We start from the raw sequence: 15827 nt of genomic DNA, 5'->3' as shown, positions 1-15827 counted from the left end.
TGTCTGAACCTGGCATGATAGTAACACCAAGCTTGGTCAGGTGGAGGCCCCGGTCGTCGTGCTGGAGGTGGTCGGCTCGGCGTAGCGGTCGCCGATTGCGTCGGCAGTTCGGTCGTCGACTGTGCCGGGTGCTCGGGCGCCATGGGTGTTGCGTCGGACGGCGGTGGGCCCCAGGTCGCTGCTGCAATGCGTTGGCCTGCCGCGGAGATCTTGTCGGCTTTCCTGGCGAGGGCACGGGGATCCGTGGTCGTCGTGCTTGCCAGGGCGAGGCGTACCGGGCTAGGCAGCTGACGAAGGAACAGCTCCCGGAACAGGAATGCCGGAGAGTGCTCGCCGAGCAGCGAAAGCATGTAGTCCATTTGCTCGGACGGGTGCGTGTCGCCGAGCTCGGGCAGGTCGAGCAGGCGCCGTGCGCGTTCCGCCGATGGGAGGGCGAAAGCGTCGAGGAGGAGCTTTTTAATCATGCCGTATTTGTCAGCGGCTGGCGGGCTCTCGAGGAGGCTCAGGGCGAGGGCCGCGGTGGCTGAACCGAGCGCTGCTACCACATGGTGGAAGCGGGTGTCGTCGGCCGTGATGCCTCGCAGGGCGAACAGGGAGTCTGCCTGTGCGAACCAAACTGCCGCGTGAGCCTCCCAGAAGGTAGGCAGTTTGAGGGCAACTGCCGTGTCCATGTCGGTAGGTCACCAATGAAGGAGCCGTGCTCCCACGTCGATCGGAAGAATGGACGTGACAAAAAGCTGGAATTCGTCCGAGTTGCTTTATTCAAACAAAACAGCTCAGGTAATCTCAAAAGCCCGTTTATCGGGCAGCAATATATATACACACATTATCCCGGAGCGTTTGCCCGGGAACGGCAAGAGGGGGCGTGGCCGGGCGTCCCGGCCATGGCCTGGCAAGTCGAGGGCGGGCATGCCTGGGCAAGCCCGGGCATCCCGGACGCGGCCTGGCAAGTCGAGAGCAGGCGTGCCCGGGCGTCCCGGCCGAGGCCTGGCAAGTTGAGCGCGGGCCTGCCCGGGCGTCCTGGACGAGCCCGGCATGGTGATCGCTCCGCGTCCTTGGTAGGTGCAAGGCGATTGTGAAAACCCAGCGGTAGCCGCTACAATATCACCTTTGTCAATATTGTTGAAATGAAGATCAAATAGCTGTATGTTGAAATATGTTGAAAAAGTCAAAACTTTATATGGGGTGTACTTACTTTTTTACGTGACTGTATATATATAAAATGTATATATACACAATTGAATAGCCCCAAGTGGGACAGGTGTTCCTCTCCGATTGGGGGCAGTTGTGGTTGGTGTGCATTAGGTGATAAATTCGAATTTCAATTTGATTGGTGTAAAATGATGGGCCTGTGGAAGTTGAAAGGCCTGATAACACGATTGTATTCATGCAGTGAAGACCATGAGAGGGTCGTGAATTGATGAAAAACGTTGCTTTAGTTTTTGTCCAGTGAAAGGACCCTTAAACTCTTTTAGACCCTAAAGTGTTCAAAGGGATCTGAATGTTTGACATAATCTAAACTCTAAAGGGTACATTCCATCAGTAGTTGGAGTCTATAGGGTCTTAAAAGGGAATATAAAAGGACTGTCTGCTCCCTCTCTACCCCTACTCTGTCCACCCTCCCTCTTTCCAATTCTTCAAAGCAAGAGGGCATTTATGACATTGAGGTTAAAATTGAATTAAAATGTTAAAGTTCTTATTCGAGGTTAAAATTAATTGAACCTCAATTTTTTTTTTTTTTTAATTCAATTTGTGATATGTGATGAAACATGGATTACATTTTGAGTTGATCTAATTTTCTCACCACATGGATGGCAAAAAAAAAGAAAAAAAGCGAGCGCTCATTTAGATGTTGCACATCGTCATGAATCGTCACGTCGAGTTTCACAATGATCTGTTGAGCCGTCTCTGAAACGCAAAATTGTTAATGGACCAACTGACTGCTTAATGGACATCATTGTGGTTTATGAGCTTGTCCCAACTCGATCGATGAGCTAATTACAGTATCCATGAACATTGTAATGAATATTGTGGAAATTGACGCATGTTGTAAAAATAAACATTAAAAGCAGTCTAAATTCCCTGGTCCCTCATTGAAAGTTTATAGTAAATTGTCCCATCTTTATTACATTCGATGACGTTTTGTGATGTTTCATTAACCAACTTAGATGGGACTGATTAACTGGCAAAAAGTTCAATAGTAAACGTTTTATATAATTTTACTCAAGAGATGTCGGATAACTTTTGAAGGGTTTTGTATAGATTTGGAAAAATAACCTGTAAAACCAGAGACCAAAATATTTATGAAAAGCGGAGTATCATGCCATGATTTTTGCTCTTTTGTGGAACTTTTTCCGTTACCGATTGATTAACTTGCTCGATATTACATTTCTAATTGCTGAATCGTATTCGTCACACCCGTGCAAGCATTTCCAGCCATCTTGAGCTCTAATAGACAAATTATTGACGAAACGATGCGGAGTACCCACCATGTGGAGCTTAAGTGTAGTTGGCGGCCATGTTGGAAAATGGCTGCTATTGCTGTTGTAGGGGAAATTGGTGATGGACCTACAGGTGAAAGGTTTCCCTTGGGAATGCTGTACAAGTCTGCCAAATTTAATGCTTCTATCATTGGTCACGATACCCAAAAGCTGTCATCTGTTGGCCTACACATCTGTTGGCCTACACGTCTGTTGGCCTACACGTCTGTTGGCCTACACGTCTGTTGGCCGACACGTCTGTTGGCCGACACGTCTGTTGGCCGACACGTCTGTTGGCCGACACGTCTGTTGGCCTACACGTCTGTTGGCCTACACGTCTGTTGGCCTACACGTCTGTTGGCCTACACGTCTGTTGGCCGACACGTCTTTATTTGTAGATTGACATTTACTTAGTTGACACAAGACTGAGATTTCTCTAAGAAAGGTTTGAGCATAAATTTGCTTTGGCATTTATTTCATTTTTAAGTGCTATTTCATTATGGTTATTGTGCTATTACCGGAGCCCACTTTGAACTTTATTTTATGAATGCGATCAATTTTCACCTCATTTTGCAAATCCGAAACAGAGCCATCATACGTGGGAACATGTACTGAAGAAGGCCTCAAGCTCGTCATAAACTCCGGTCTACTGGGCCCTCATTGGCTGCTGTTTGAGGGTGGAACTTGGCTCGGACCGAGTAGTCTTCGGAGGCTTGGGTATAAGCTTCGCCATAATGGCACACACCTTTCACTCGTTGTGCCACACGGTGCTGAGGGCTTGCTGTACGAGGTTTGTGCTGCATTGATTTTTTTGGTGGGGGAAAAAAAAAAAAAAATATATATATATATACTGTATATTGGTGTTGGGGGGGGGGGGGGGGGGAATTTGAAGAATTTCTGATCTTACGACTTTTTTGGGGGGGGAGCTTGTGAGCAAATCATATACAGGGGCAAATATTGTAATTTACCATGAACTATGACAGACTGTATAAAAAACCAACCAACCAACTATGACAGACTGTATGTAGATTTGAATCGGATACTTGCATCATGAGCTGCACTACATCACCAAAAGTATGTGGACACTAAACATCGAACATCTCATTCCAAAATAATGGGCATTAATATAGAGTTGTGCCCCCCACCCCCATTTGCTGCTATAACAGCCTCCACTCTTCTGGGAAGGCTTTCCACTAGACTAGATGTTGGAACATTTTGTTGCAGGGATTTGCTTCCATGCAGCCACAAGAGCATCAGTGAGGTCAGGCACTGATGTTGGGCGATTAGGCCTGGCTCGCAGTCGGCATTCCAATTCATCCCAAGGTGTTCTATGGGGTTGAGGTCAGGGCTCTGTGCAGGCCAGTCATGTTCTTCCACACTGATCTCTACAAACCATTTCTGTATGGACCTCACTTTGTACATGGGGCCATTGTCATGCTGAACCAGGAAAGGGCCTTCCCCAAACTTTTACACTTAACCAGGGCAGCTCTAGCAAGGCAGAAATTTGACGAACTGACTTGTTGTAAAAATGGCATCCCATGATGGTGCCACGTTGAAAGTCACTGAGCTCTTCAGTACGGCCCATTCTACTGTCTGTTTGTCTATGGAGATTGCGTGGCTGTGTGCTTGATTATATATACCTGTCAGCAATGGGTGTGGCTAAAACAGCCAATCCACTAATTAGGAGGGGTTTCGCATACTTTTGGTCATGTGTGTGTGGAAGGTAAATATTGGCCCACCCCAAATGTCATGCATGGCACTTTTTGGGGAAGATGTTTGTCTGTAAATATCAGCTGAGTGATGGAGTACGGAGGAGGCTTTAAAGATTTGTGTGCCAAGCTCTATCCATTCATGTGATTGTGTGCCTGTGGAAGTTGCACACACTTTAGTGTTCAGATGTGCACACTATTTGGTATGTTTGAGTCGCATGGACATGGTTGATGTAATATCAAATGTTTTACTATGTAGGGAACGGATCCATCACGCGTGAGGTACAGCTTCACCCTGTTGCTGAAGGACAATGTGACGCTCGAAACCAAAGCCAACTTCACAGTCGCTTGTCGAGCTCCGGAAGCTCAAATAAGTAAGTTTATTTTTATTTTTTAATGTGAGTGTTGCACTTCATCATGGAATACTGGTTTGCATGAACTCTTGATTCGATCGTGAATCCCGCTCCAGGCTGTTTTCCCAATGGCACCGTGGCTTTTACTGCTCCACGGGTGGACATCAGGCCTCCTGTGGACATGTCCCAGCTGGCTCTGCGGGACTCTTCCTGTGGACCCCAAAAAGTTGGCCCCAACGGAGCATACTTCGAATTTGGTGTCGACACCTGTGGAACTTTGCGCAAGGTAAGGAATATTGGTCGAGAAGGTGAATCGAACAGGTGGAGGTGGAGAGTGGTTGCACAGCCTTGGTGTGACAATCCCCTTTATCATTGGGAAACAATCACTGCTCGTAACTTTTAAATAGTGTGAAAATGTGCTGCTTCAACCTCATTCTAGGTTCATTCACCTGTCTATCATACACCTGTCACAAAGTAATGGGACTCGATGCTAATTGAGCTCCTCCAACCTGCATGTGCACATCCCACAATGCAGTGTCAAGTTGCATAAAGATATTGTTGACATTGTCCTGCTGGCTTTGCAATACAATGCAGTACTATTTCACAGGCCTTACTAACACCACATCTTACCACACCACAGTTCGCGTTTGGATTGGGTGCCAAGTCCCAAGCTAGTCTTGCCCAGAGCCTGGAAACACGAACGTCTTTAAACGGCCTAGTGCGCAGAGTTGACCTAGTGCGACACATTACTGAACCCTGCACCTGCTCATCTATCTATAATTCCAGTAATCTCTGTGTGTATGTTTGTATGTTTGTATGTTTGTATGTCTGTATGTCTGTGACCGCTGTTTCTCGACAACCACGGGTCCGATATACTTGAAACTTGCCAGGTATATTGCTGGGGACCCAAGGATGTGCCTTTTCAAGGTTTCATATTAATCGGAGAAGTAGTTACCGAGCTATGTCCAAAAAACGATTCAACCAATCAGAGAGCAGCGAGCTATCACGTGTGCCGAACGTGGCGAACAGACTCTGCCTCGGACGGCACATTTGAGAGCGTATTCATTTATTTCACGTTGGAAAACTATGTTGCCGTTAAACTATGTTTTAAAACTAATTAAAACTAATTTGCGATTCATCGTAACTGCGATTTGCGACCTTCCGGACAGTGAAGACTGCACTTCCGGCAGCCAATCACAGAACGCGTTGTTGCATAGGCGTGGCCGATGTGAGAGCGAGCCGAGCCGAGCGCGTGCGCCATTACGGTTCGTAATTCGATTTCTTCCGGAGAAAATAATAATTTCTCGATTTCTTATGCGCATTATTTCTCCCAATTCAGTCAGAGCGAAGGGCGGAAGCGAAGAGCGTTGTTTTTTTTGTTTACGGGCGTACGGGCGGGGTAGAGCGTACGGGTAGCGTTTTTTTTTTTTTTTTGGCAAGGAACGGGCACCCACGTACGGGCATGCCCTAGTCTATCTATAATTCCAGTAATCTCTGTATGTCTGTGTGTCGTTTGTCTGTGACCGCTGTTTCTCGACAACCACGGGTCCGATATACTTGAAACTTGCCAGGTATATTGCTGGGGACCCGAGGATGTGCCTTTTCAAGGTTTCATATTAATCGGACAAGTAGTTACCGAGCTATGGCGATTTCTTTACCAAACTCCGCAAGCCGTTCGCTTTGGACCAAACCATTTCATGTAAATAGAGGGGGGGGATTGTCACCGTACTCGCAAGCCGTTCGCTTTGGCTTTGCGAATGGACCAAACCATTTCATGTAAATAGAGGGGGGGGATTGTCACCGTACTCGCAAGCCGTTCGCTTTGGCTTTGCGAATGGACCAAACCATTTGCGAATGGACCAAACCATTTCATGTAAATAGAGGGGGGGGATATAATTTTAGATATATATATAGTACGGGCACGCCCTAGTACGATTAAATGGAGCAATGGTACTTACACCTGGAGGCCTCCAGCACACCGTGCAGTGACCTGCCAGTAAAAATGGGACGATGCTTTTGATTTGATAAGCCCTATACATTTTCTTGCTTCCCCTATTTGGTTCTGGCATGCTTTGTTAGTAAATCGATCATTGATGTCTACCTGTAAAATGGCAGGTATTGTATTAAGTGTACAGAGAAAGATCCTTGTGCCGGTGAACCAAAGGAAACATTTTGAAAGCTGATTTTTGGACAGCAATGCTGCTAAGTGTTTTATTGAAGTCATTGTCACATGGTGGTTGCATGTGATCTACAGCTTGCCTTTTGGGTTTAATGTTTCCTGAAAGCTGCCTGCTGTCTCATTACCTTTCACTGTCCTTTTTTGACCAAGGCTATATCCAAGCAGCTTCTTTTTCTTTTTCTTTTTCTTTTTTTTGACCAAGGCTATATCCAAGCAGCTTTTTAAATTTATTTATTTATTTATTGACAGGCTATATCCAAGCAGCTTTTATTTATTTATTTATTTATTTATTATTTTTTTGACAGGCTATATACAAGCAGCTTCTTTTTTTTTTCTTTTTTTTTGACAGGCTATATCCAAACAGATTTTTTTTTTTTTTTTTTTTTTTGACAGGCTATATCCAAGTGACTTTTTTTTTTTTGACAGGCTATATCCAAGCAGATTTTTTTTTTTTTTTTTTTTTTGACAGGCTATATCCAAGTGACTTTTTTTTTTTTGACAGGCTATATCCAAGCAGATTTTTTTTTTTTTTTTTTTTTTTTGACAGGCTATATCCAAGTGACTATTTTTGACAGGCTATATCCAAGCAGCTTTTTTTTCTTTCTTTTTTTTTGACAGGCTATATCAAAGCAGCTTTTTTTTCTTTTTTCTTTTTTTGACGGGCTATATCCAAGCAGCTTTTTTTATCTATTTTTATTTTTGACAGGCTATATCCAAGCAGCTTTTTTTTTTCTTTTTTTTTTTGACAGGCTATATCCAAGCAGCTTTTCTAATTTTTATTTTTGACGGGCTAAATCCAAGCAGTGTTTTTATTTTTATTTTTGACAGGCTATATCTAAGCAGCTTTTTAATTTTTGACAGGCTATATCAAAGCAGCTATTTATATTTTTGACAGGCTGTATCCAAGCAGCTTTTTAATTTTTGACAGGCTATATCCAAGCAGCTTTTTTTTTTTTGACAGGCTATATCCAAGCAGCTTTTTTATTTTTGACAGGCTATATCCAAGCAGATTTTTTAATTAATTTTTTTATTTTTGACAGGCTATATCAAAGCAGCTTTTTTTTATTTTTTATTTTTGACGGGCTATATCCAAGCAGCTTTTTTTTTTTTTTTTGAAGGGCTATATCAAAGCAGCTTTTTTTCTTTTTTTTTTCTTTTTTTGACGGGCTATATCCAAGCAGCTTTTTTTATTCATTTTTTTATTTTTATTTTTGACAGGCTATATCCAAGCAGCTTTTTTAATTTTTTAAATTTTTGACGGGCTAAATCCAAGCAGCGTTTTTATTTTTATTTTTGACAGGCTATATCAAAGCAGCTTTTTAATTTTTGACAGGCTATATCAAAGCAGCTTTTTTTATTTTTATTTTTGACAGGCTGTATCCAAGCAGCTTTTAAATTTTTGACAGGCTACATCAAAGCAGCTTTTTTTTTCTTTTTTTTTTTTTTCTTTTTTTTTGACGCTATATCCAAGCAACTTTTAAATTTTTATTTTTGACAGGCTATATCCAAGCAGCTTTTCTAATTTTTATTTTTGACGGGCTAAATCCAAGCAGTGTTTTTATTTTTATTTTTGACAGGCTATATCTAAGCAGCTTTTTAATTTTTGACAGGCTATATCAAAGCAGCTATTTTTATTTTTGACAGGCTGTATCCAAGCAGCTTTTTAATTTTTGACAGGCTATATCCAAGTAGCTTTTTTTTTTGACAGGCTATATCCAAGCAGCTTTTTTATTTTTGACAGGCTATATCCAAGCAGATTTTTTAATTAATTTTTTTATTTTTGACAGGCTATATCAAAGCAGCTTTTTTTTATTTTTTATTTTTGACGGGCTATATCCAAGCAGCTTTTTTTTTTTTTTTTGACGGGCTATATCAAAGCAGCTTTTTTTCTTTCTTTTTTCTTTTTTTGACGGGCTATATCCAAGCAGCTTTTTTTATTCATTTTTTTATTTTTATTTTTGACAGGCTGTATCCAAGCAGCTTTTAAATTTTTGACAGGCTACATCAAAGCAGCTTTTTTTTTTTTTTTTTTTTTCTTTTTTTTTTTGACGCTATATCCAAGCAACTTTTAAATTTTTATTTTTGACAGGCTATATCCAAGCAGCTTTTTTATTTATTTTTGACAGGCTACATCCAAGCAACTTTTAAATTTTTATTTTTGACAGGCTATATTCAAGCAGCTTTTTAATTTTTATTTTTGACAGGCTATATTCAAGCAGCTTTTTAATTTTTGACGGGCTATATCCAAGCAGCTTTTTTATTTATTTTTGACAGGCTACATCCAAGCAACTTTTAAATTTTTATTTTTGACAGGCTATATTCAAGCAGCTTTTTAATTTTTGACGGGCTATATCCAAGCAGCTTTTTTATTTATTTTTGACAGGCTACATCCAAGCAACTTTTAAATTTTTGACAGGCTATATCCAAGCAGATTTTTTAATTTATTTTTTTATTTTTGACAGGCTATATCAAAGCAGCTTTTTTTTATTTTTAATTTTTGACGGGCTATATCCAAGCAGCTTTTTTATTTATTTTTGACAGGCTATATCCAAGCAGCTTTTTAATTTTTGACGGGCTATATCCAAGCAGCTTTTTAATTTTTATTTTTGACAGGCTATATTCAAGCAGCTTTTTAATTTTTGACGGGCTATATCCAAGCAGCTTTTTTATTTATTTTTGACAGGCTACATCCAAGCAACTTTTAAATTTTTGACAGGCTATATCCAAGCAGATTTTTTAATTTATTTTTTTATTTTTGACAGGCTATATCAAAGCAGCTTTTTTTTATTTTTAATTTTTGACGGGCTATATCCAAGCAGCTTTTTTATTTATTTTTGACAGGCTATATCCAAGCAGCTTTTTAATTTTTGACGGGCTATATCCAAGCAGCTTTTTTATTTATTTTTGACAGGCTATATCTAAGCAGCTTTTTAATTTTTGATGGGCTATATCCAAGCAGCTTTTTTATTTATTTTTGACAGGCTATATCTAAGCAGCTTTTTAATTTTTGACGGGCTATATCCAAGCAGCTTTTTTATTTATTTTTGACGGGCTATATCTAAGCAGCTTTTTTTTTTTGACGCTATATCCAAGCAACTTTTAAATTTTTATTTTTGACGGGCTATATCCAAGCAGCTTTTTTATTTATTTTTGACAGGCTATATCCAAGCAGCTTTTTTTTTTTGACAGGCTATATCCAAGCAGCTTTTTAATTTTTGACGGGCTATATCCAAGCAGCTTTTTTATTTATTTTTGACAGGCTACATCCAAGCAGCTTTTTTATTTATTTTTGACAGGCTATATCCAAGCAGCTTTTTTATTTATTTTTGACAGGCTATATCCAAGCAGCTTTTTAATTTTTGACGGGCTATATCCAAGCAGCTTTTTTATTTATTTTTGACAGGCTATATCTAAGCAGCTTTTTAATTTTTGACGGGCTATATCCAAGCAGCTTTTTTATTTATTTTTGACAGGCTATATCTAAGCAGCTTTTTTTTTTTGACAGGCTATATCCAAGCAGCTTTTTAATTTTTGACGGGCTATATCAGGGGTTCCCTAACTGGGGTGCATGAACCCCCAGGGGGTGCGTGAGTCCATCCCAGGGGGTTCGTGAGACGTTTCTGAAAGTCAAAACTAGAGTACTTTTTGTTGAAATAAAATCTGATATATCATATAATTTATATCAACATCATATATATATATTTTTTTCCACAGATTCAGACCGCAATCCATGATGTCTAAGAAGCGCAAATACGATGATTCGTACATCAAGTGGGGGTTCATGAAGTTTGTGGAGAAGGATGGGACTGAACGTCCGCAATACGTTCTGTGTTACAAAGTGCTGGCGGAGGCGTCGATGAAGCCATCGAAGCTAAAAGCCCACCTCGACAGCACCCATCCGACTCATCAGAACGACTCTGAAGACGTGTTCCGAAGCAAGAAAGCTCGCTTCATGGCGAAGGGTAGCTTGACTCGGCACGGGTTCCAACCGTCGACGAAGCCTATCCTTGAAGCCTCCTATGAAGTAGCGCTCCTCATTGCAAAAGACAAAAAGGCTCATACGATTGGCGAAACGCTTGTAAAGCCCTGCGCCATGGTGATGGCGAACTTGGTTTGCGGACCCGAGGAGGCCAAGAAACTCAAGAGTGTTCCCCTGTGCAACAACACCATCAAGCGCAGAATTGAAGACATGTCAAAGGATATTGTGGCTCAGGTCACACAAGAACTCCGGGAATCGCGCTGCCGTTTCAGCTTGCAACTCGACGAATCCAACGACGTAGCGAGCTGCAGTCAATTGCTGGTTTTTGCACGCTACTTGGCGGGATTTGCTGTGAAGGAAGAGTTCCTGTTCTGTTCTCCTCTCAAAACAACAACCAAATCGGTGGACATTATGAATATCGTGAACCATTTCATGGAAGAAAACGGCATCGAGTGGACGAAGCTCAGATCGTTGTGTACGGATGGGACCCCGGCGATGATGGGAAAGCGATCCGGGTTCGTTGCGCTGGTGAAAGACAAGTGCCCCGACGTCATCGTGACACACTGTGTGCTCCATCGCCACGCCCTTGCGACCAAGACGCTCCCCAAGGAGCTCGGTGATGTAATGGCTATCGTTGTCACAGCAGTGAACTTCATCCGCACTCGGGCTCTCAACCACCGCCTCTTCCAGGTCTTCTGTGAAGACATCGGTGCTGCATACACTCATCTTCTGTACTACACCGAGGTGCGTTGGCTATCCCGGGGCCAAATTCTGAACCGCGTCCTCCAGCTGCGTCGGGAGATTGAAATTTTCCTGCGTGAGAAAGGCAACGACTTGGTGGACTACTTCGGCGACCCTGTCTTCATCGCGAGGCTTGCGTACATCAGCGACATTTTCGGGCACCTTAATGCTCTCAACATATCACTTCAAGGGAGCAGCCTCACGATCGTCGAAGCAGCGGAACGGATCAATTCGCTTCGAGAAAAGCTGCGGCTTTGGAGCAACCGCGTGGAGAAGCGGTCATTCGTCAACTTCCCGGAGCTCGCTCAAATCCTCGCGGATGACGACGCTCAGAATGATTTCTGCTCCACGCTTGTCGTCGACATCAAGGGTCATCTGAAGTCTCTGTCTGACAGTTTTGATGGATACTTTCCGAATCTGTCGGTCGATCCGTGGATACAGGATCCTTTCACGATTCTAATTGACGACATCGACGACGACAACGAGCTCAAGGATGATCTGATCGAGCTGAAGGCCTCTGGCCACCTGAAGATGCAGTTCTCCACCGTCGCCAGTCCCTCGGAGTTTTGGGCAAGCAACTACGAGGCCTTCCCCAATCTAGCAGCGAAAGCGCTCCGAATGACACTGCCTTTCGTCACGACCTACCTCTGCGAAGCCGGGTTCTCCGTGTTGGTCGTCATGAAAACAAAGCTGCGGGCACGCCTTGACGTCGGCCCCGACATGAGGGTGGCCCTCTCCAAGACAGCTCCGAGGATCAAACGCCTCGTGGAGGAAAAACAGGAGCATCCGTCTCATCGTGTGTGATGGGTGATCGATGCGTGATACAATTCGTGATCTGATCTTGAAGTTTCCGAATAAATATTTGTTCATCTCTTGTTTTTTTTCATTACAATATTACACTATGAACTTGATCTTTTACGAAGCACTGTTATGCGTATTATAGTATAACTAGGACGTGCCCGTACGTGGGTGCCCGTTCCTTGCCAAAAAAAAAAAAAAAAATGTCTTCGCCCATGCATGCATGGGCGTGCCCATGGGCCCATGGGCGTGCCCGTAAGTGCGTGATGTGACCGTACAATGAATGTATCGTCCCGACGCCGCAGCTCGGATGGCGCTGCAGTTAATCGGGCCTGTATCGGCAGAGTTATTATAAACGTGTACTACAATCGATCGTACCTTACAACAATCAACACAGATTGCAACGTCAAATAAATGAATACGCTCTCAAATGTGCCGTCCGAGGCAGCGTCTGCTCGCCACGTTCAGCATCAGTACGTCGTCACTATGACTATCCGTAAGTCCGGAAGTGACGTCCTCATTTGACTGTCCGGAAGGTCGCATATCGCAGTTACGGTGAATCGCAAATTAGTTTTAATTAGTTTTAAAACATAGTTTAACGCCAACATAGCGCCAACATAGTTTGCCAACGTGAAATAAATGAATACGCTCTCAAATGTGCCGTCCGAGGCAGAGTCTGTTCGCCACGTTCGGCACACGTGATAGCTCGCTGCTCTCTGATTGGTTGAATCGTTTTTTGGACATAGCTCGGTAACTACTTCTCCGATTAATATGAAACCTTGAAAAGGCACATCCTCAGGTCCCCAGCAATATACCTGGCAAGTTTCAAGTATATCGGACCCGTGGTTGTCGAGAAACAGCGGTCACAGACACACAGACACACACACATACACACATACACACACACATACACAGAGATTACTGGAATTATAGATAGATAATAACTCAGATTGTGTCTCGAAAAGTTGGGGGTTCGTGGACACCTATGACATCCACAGGGGGTTCGTGGGGGGATAAAGTTAGGGAAACACTGGGCTATATCCAAGCAGCTTTTTTATTTATTTTTGACAGGCTATATCCAAGCAGCTTTTTAATTTTTGACGGGCTATATCCAAGCAGCTTTTTTATTTATTTTTGACAGGCTATATCCAAGCAGCTTTTTAATTTTTGACGGGCTATATCCAAGCAGCTTTTTTATTTATTTTTGACAGGCTATATCCAAGCAGCTTTTTTATTTATTTTTCACAGGCTATATCCAAGCAGCTTTTTATTTATTTTTGACAGGCTATATCCAAGCAGCTTTTTTTATTTATTTTTGACAGGCTATATCCAAGCAGCTTTTTAATTTTTGACAGGCTGTCAAAGCAGCTTTTTTATTATTTTTATTATTTTTGACAGGCTTTTTTTTATTTCTAAGCAGGCTTTCCAAGCAGGCAGCCAAGCAGGCTTTTTATTTCCATTTTTGACAGGCTTTTTCCAAGCAGCTTTTTTTTTTTTTTTTTTTTTATATTGTTTGGCTGGGGGTTAAGGGATGTGCGGGAATGGGGGGTGGGGGGTTGTTCGGAACTAACTGCAGCATTCTGTCTACTTTGGATCCACACTGCAGCAATCTGTCACTCACTTCTGTTTGTGCTCTTGATAAATAATTGAGCGAAATGATGAATCTGCAGTTTGTTTGAAATTGGAACTTGACTCGGAGCCGCAATGACTAAAGCGTCCGCTTTGAGTCGGAGGGTTGACCCCGCCTCCCCCACCCCTTCACCCCCCGCTCCCACCTCCCCGCCTCCCCTTGTCAAGTCTTACCGCATTTCAAAAATGGCATGTACTGTTCCACATTTTAAAAAGATGCCATGGAGAAACAGCAATAGGTCAACAACCATTGTGCAGGCTTGCTGGGCCTAATGCCCGCTGCGTTGGTGCTTTGTCATGGAACTCGCATTTATGAATTCGCAAAAACACTTTAGCAACGAATATCGTGCGCTCCTTGCTCCCCCCTTCTCTTTTTTCCCACTTATTTTGTCCTTGAAGCTCCGTGATGACTACCTGGTATACGAGAATGAATTGTCCGTTCCACGACAGACTTTATCGTTCGGACACACTTTCATCACGAGGGACAATGTGTACAGGTCAGTCGCTGTTCCAGGAGCCGAGGCCTTTTTATGAGCGCCGTCATTGGCGACCAATTTGCTAATACTTCCTTGTGATGACGTGATCAGGCTCGAGTGCGAGTTCAATTTCAGATAAAATGTAGGAAATGGTCTTGATGGCTCTGGCTTACTTAGGCCTGGCAGTTATTGATAAATCTTCATTGATCAGAAAAATGATATTTTGATTCTCCCAAACAATGCTTCGCACTTCAATTATTTGTATGTTCGGGTCCTTGATGCGAGCCGGGTGATTTGTCGTACTTCATGCCAGGCAGAAACGTGGTTATTCTGCCAAGTTTGGTGAATGACTTGATTGGATTTTGGATAATTCAAAACTGTGGAGGTCACGGATGGATATCTGTGCCTTGCTTGGCTAGCTTATCAATTGGTGTTTCTTTGCCGCTTTTGAACTTTCACACCGATTGAAAGTTTAGTTGTGATTAAATCGCTCCGTTTTGCTCATGTAGGCTCAAGGTGATTTGCTCTTACCGGCTCAACGACACCCTCGGTCTCATTTCCAGTGCGAGGTCTGGCCAAAGGGCTAACTTTGAGTTTGCCCCTGTGCTGCCAATCCAGATGGTCTTCAAACAAGGTAAGTGTTTGACGTTGGCAATTTTCTAGAATTGTATGTTGTACACCGCTCCTTTCCTATCCCATCTCCAGGTGCTGCATGACGTCATTGCCGGGCACCCAAGGGGGCTCGGCAATGACGCGGCTGAAAGGGAGTACTCGGTTTTCACTCCGGTTGTTCGTTATTGCAAAATCCAAGATTGTTCAAGTATATTGGTTGGTCTTGTGTGTTATTCCGTCCGTCCGTCTGTCTGTCTGTTTGTCTGTCAGTCGCCTGTAGGTCACAATTTTCAACAGATCTTCACAAAACTTCAAGTTGTAGAGGTCGTCACAATTGAGAAGCCTATTGATTTTGAGGGCAAAGGTCACCTGGCGGTCAAATTTCTAAAATCGCCATTTTAAATCCAATTGACTTTAAAATTGAACAGCATTTCCACATTGAGTCACTAAATTTCTAAACCAACGTTTTGAGGTCAAAAGGCCAACTCTAGGTCAAATTTCTAAAATCATCAATTTTCATCTAAAAATCACCATCCTATTGACCTGAGCTTTGATGAAGATCAATTTTGATCTTGATGAAATGGACAATTCGCTGGATCAATTACAACCTTTTTTTCGGGGGGGCGGGGGAGGAGGGGGGTGGAGTGGGAGTGGTGGATTTTTCAAGTATCGTGCTCTGCATGACGTCTCCTTTGATTGTTGCTTGCAAAATCATCTAAGAATTTTCAAGTATATTGGTCGGTTGCGTTTGTTATTCTGTGTCTTTGTTTGTTTGTCTGTCACCAGCCTACAGGTCACAATTCTAAACCGATTGTCACGAAACTCCCCCAAGTTGTAGAGGTTGTCAATTGAGATGTCTATTGATTTTGAG

General features: G+C 42.8%; 1 protein-coding gene across 1 annotated transcript in view; it reads left to right on the top strand.

Annotated features, from left to right (window-relative positions):
• Positions 1-15827, top strand: part of LOC144888719 (uncharacterized) — a 48004-nt gene that overhangs the window by 23885 nt on the left and 8292 nt on the right. Inside the window, exons 13-17 of the mRNA XM_078767759.1 lie at positions 3068-3270; positions 4449-4563; positions 4659-4828; positions 14268-14365; positions 14854-14978. Of these exons, the coding sequence (XP_078623885.1) occupies positions 3068-3270; positions 4449-4563; positions 4659-4828; positions 14268-14365; positions 14854-14978 (711 nt within the window). The remainder of the gene's footprint in view (positions 1-3067; positions 3271-4448; positions 4564-4658; positions 4829-14267; positions 14366-14853; positions 14979-15827) is intronic.

This window comes from Myxine glutinosa, chromosome 13 (genome assembly GCF_964187855.1).
Source record: "Myxine glutinosa chromosome 13, kmMyxGlut1.1, whole genome shotgun sequence".
NCBI classification, from domain to species: domain Eukaryota; kingdom Metazoa; phylum Chordata; class Myxini; order Myxiniformes; family Myxinidae; genus Myxine; species Myxine glutinosa.
This window is presented reverse-complemented; position numbering and strand designations above follow the sequence as displayed.